Here is an 894-nt window from a genome sequence, read left to right on the forward strand (position 1 = left end):
TCTTGGCCGTCATGGCCTATGACCGCTATGTTGCCATTTGCCATCCCTTGCAGTACCCTCTCACCATGACCCTAACTCTCTGTGGCCGTTTGGTCATGGCCTCTGTGGTCATCGGCTTGTTCCTGTCCATACAACTGGTGGCCTTCATCTTCTCTCTGCCATTCTGCCGGACTCGCACTATCGAGCACTTCTTTTGTGACGCCCCACCAGTGATGCGGCTTGTTTGCGCCAACAGCCACATCCATGAGCATTCAGTGCTCGTGGCAGCCACACTGGCCATTGCCATCCCTTTCTTCTTCATTGCCACCTCCTATGTCTTCATTGTGGCTGCCGTGCTCAAGATCCACTCAGCAGCTGGGCGTCACCGGGCCTTCTCCACCTGCTCCTCCCACCTGTCTGTGGTCCTGCTGCAGTACGGCTGCTGTGCCTTCATGTACCTGCGCCCCAGCTCCAGCTACTACCCCAAACAAGATCAGTTCATCTCACTGGTGTACATACTGGGAACTCCAGTGCTCAACCCGCTTATCTACACCCTGAGGAACAGCGACATGAAGGGGACCCTGGGGAGACTGCTTACCAGGAATTGCCTCTCCCATTACAACTACGGGAGCTTCCAACCTTCAGGCAAGGGTTTGATTCCAGCTCCTGCAAATCTCCATGCAACTGGGATTTCTCCCAGAAAATGCTAAGAGTAATCTTTAAAAAATGGCATAAACTATCCAGATATTGTTTAGCTACGTTGTATCAGAGACCTTGAAAATGCTTCTACTATTTCACTCAGTAATTCTCTTCTAGAGAGGAAATTAACAAATGAGCGTAACAATGAAAGTGAGAAGTATAACACTGCATCTTAGGTATCAGCTGGAAAGACATGGCTCATTCAATAAATTTTGA

The 894-nt window shown here is 49.8% G+C and overlaps 1 protein-coding gene across 1 annotated transcript; it reads left to right on the top strand.

Annotated features, from left to right (window-relative positions):
- Window positions 1-5: 5 nt before the first annotated feature.
- Window positions 6-630, top strand: LOC117797924 (olfactory receptor 10W1-like; the record flags this gene model as incomplete). The annotated part of the gene is made up of 1 exon (XM_034650356.1): window positions 6-630. A coding segment is annotated over one exon (625 nt), but the record flags the coding sequence as incomplete, so codon positions are not given.
- Between the last annotated feature and the right edge of the window lie 264 nt (window positions 631-894).

The sequence above is a fragment of the Ailuropoda melanoleuca genome, unplaced genomic scaffold (assembly GCF_002007445.2).
Source record: "Ailuropoda melanoleuca isolate Jingjing unplaced genomic scaffold, ASM200744v2 unplaced-scaffold18798, whole genome shotgun sequence".
NCBI lineage: Eukaryota > Metazoa > Chordata > Mammalia > Carnivora > Ursidae > Ailuropoda > Ailuropoda melanoleuca.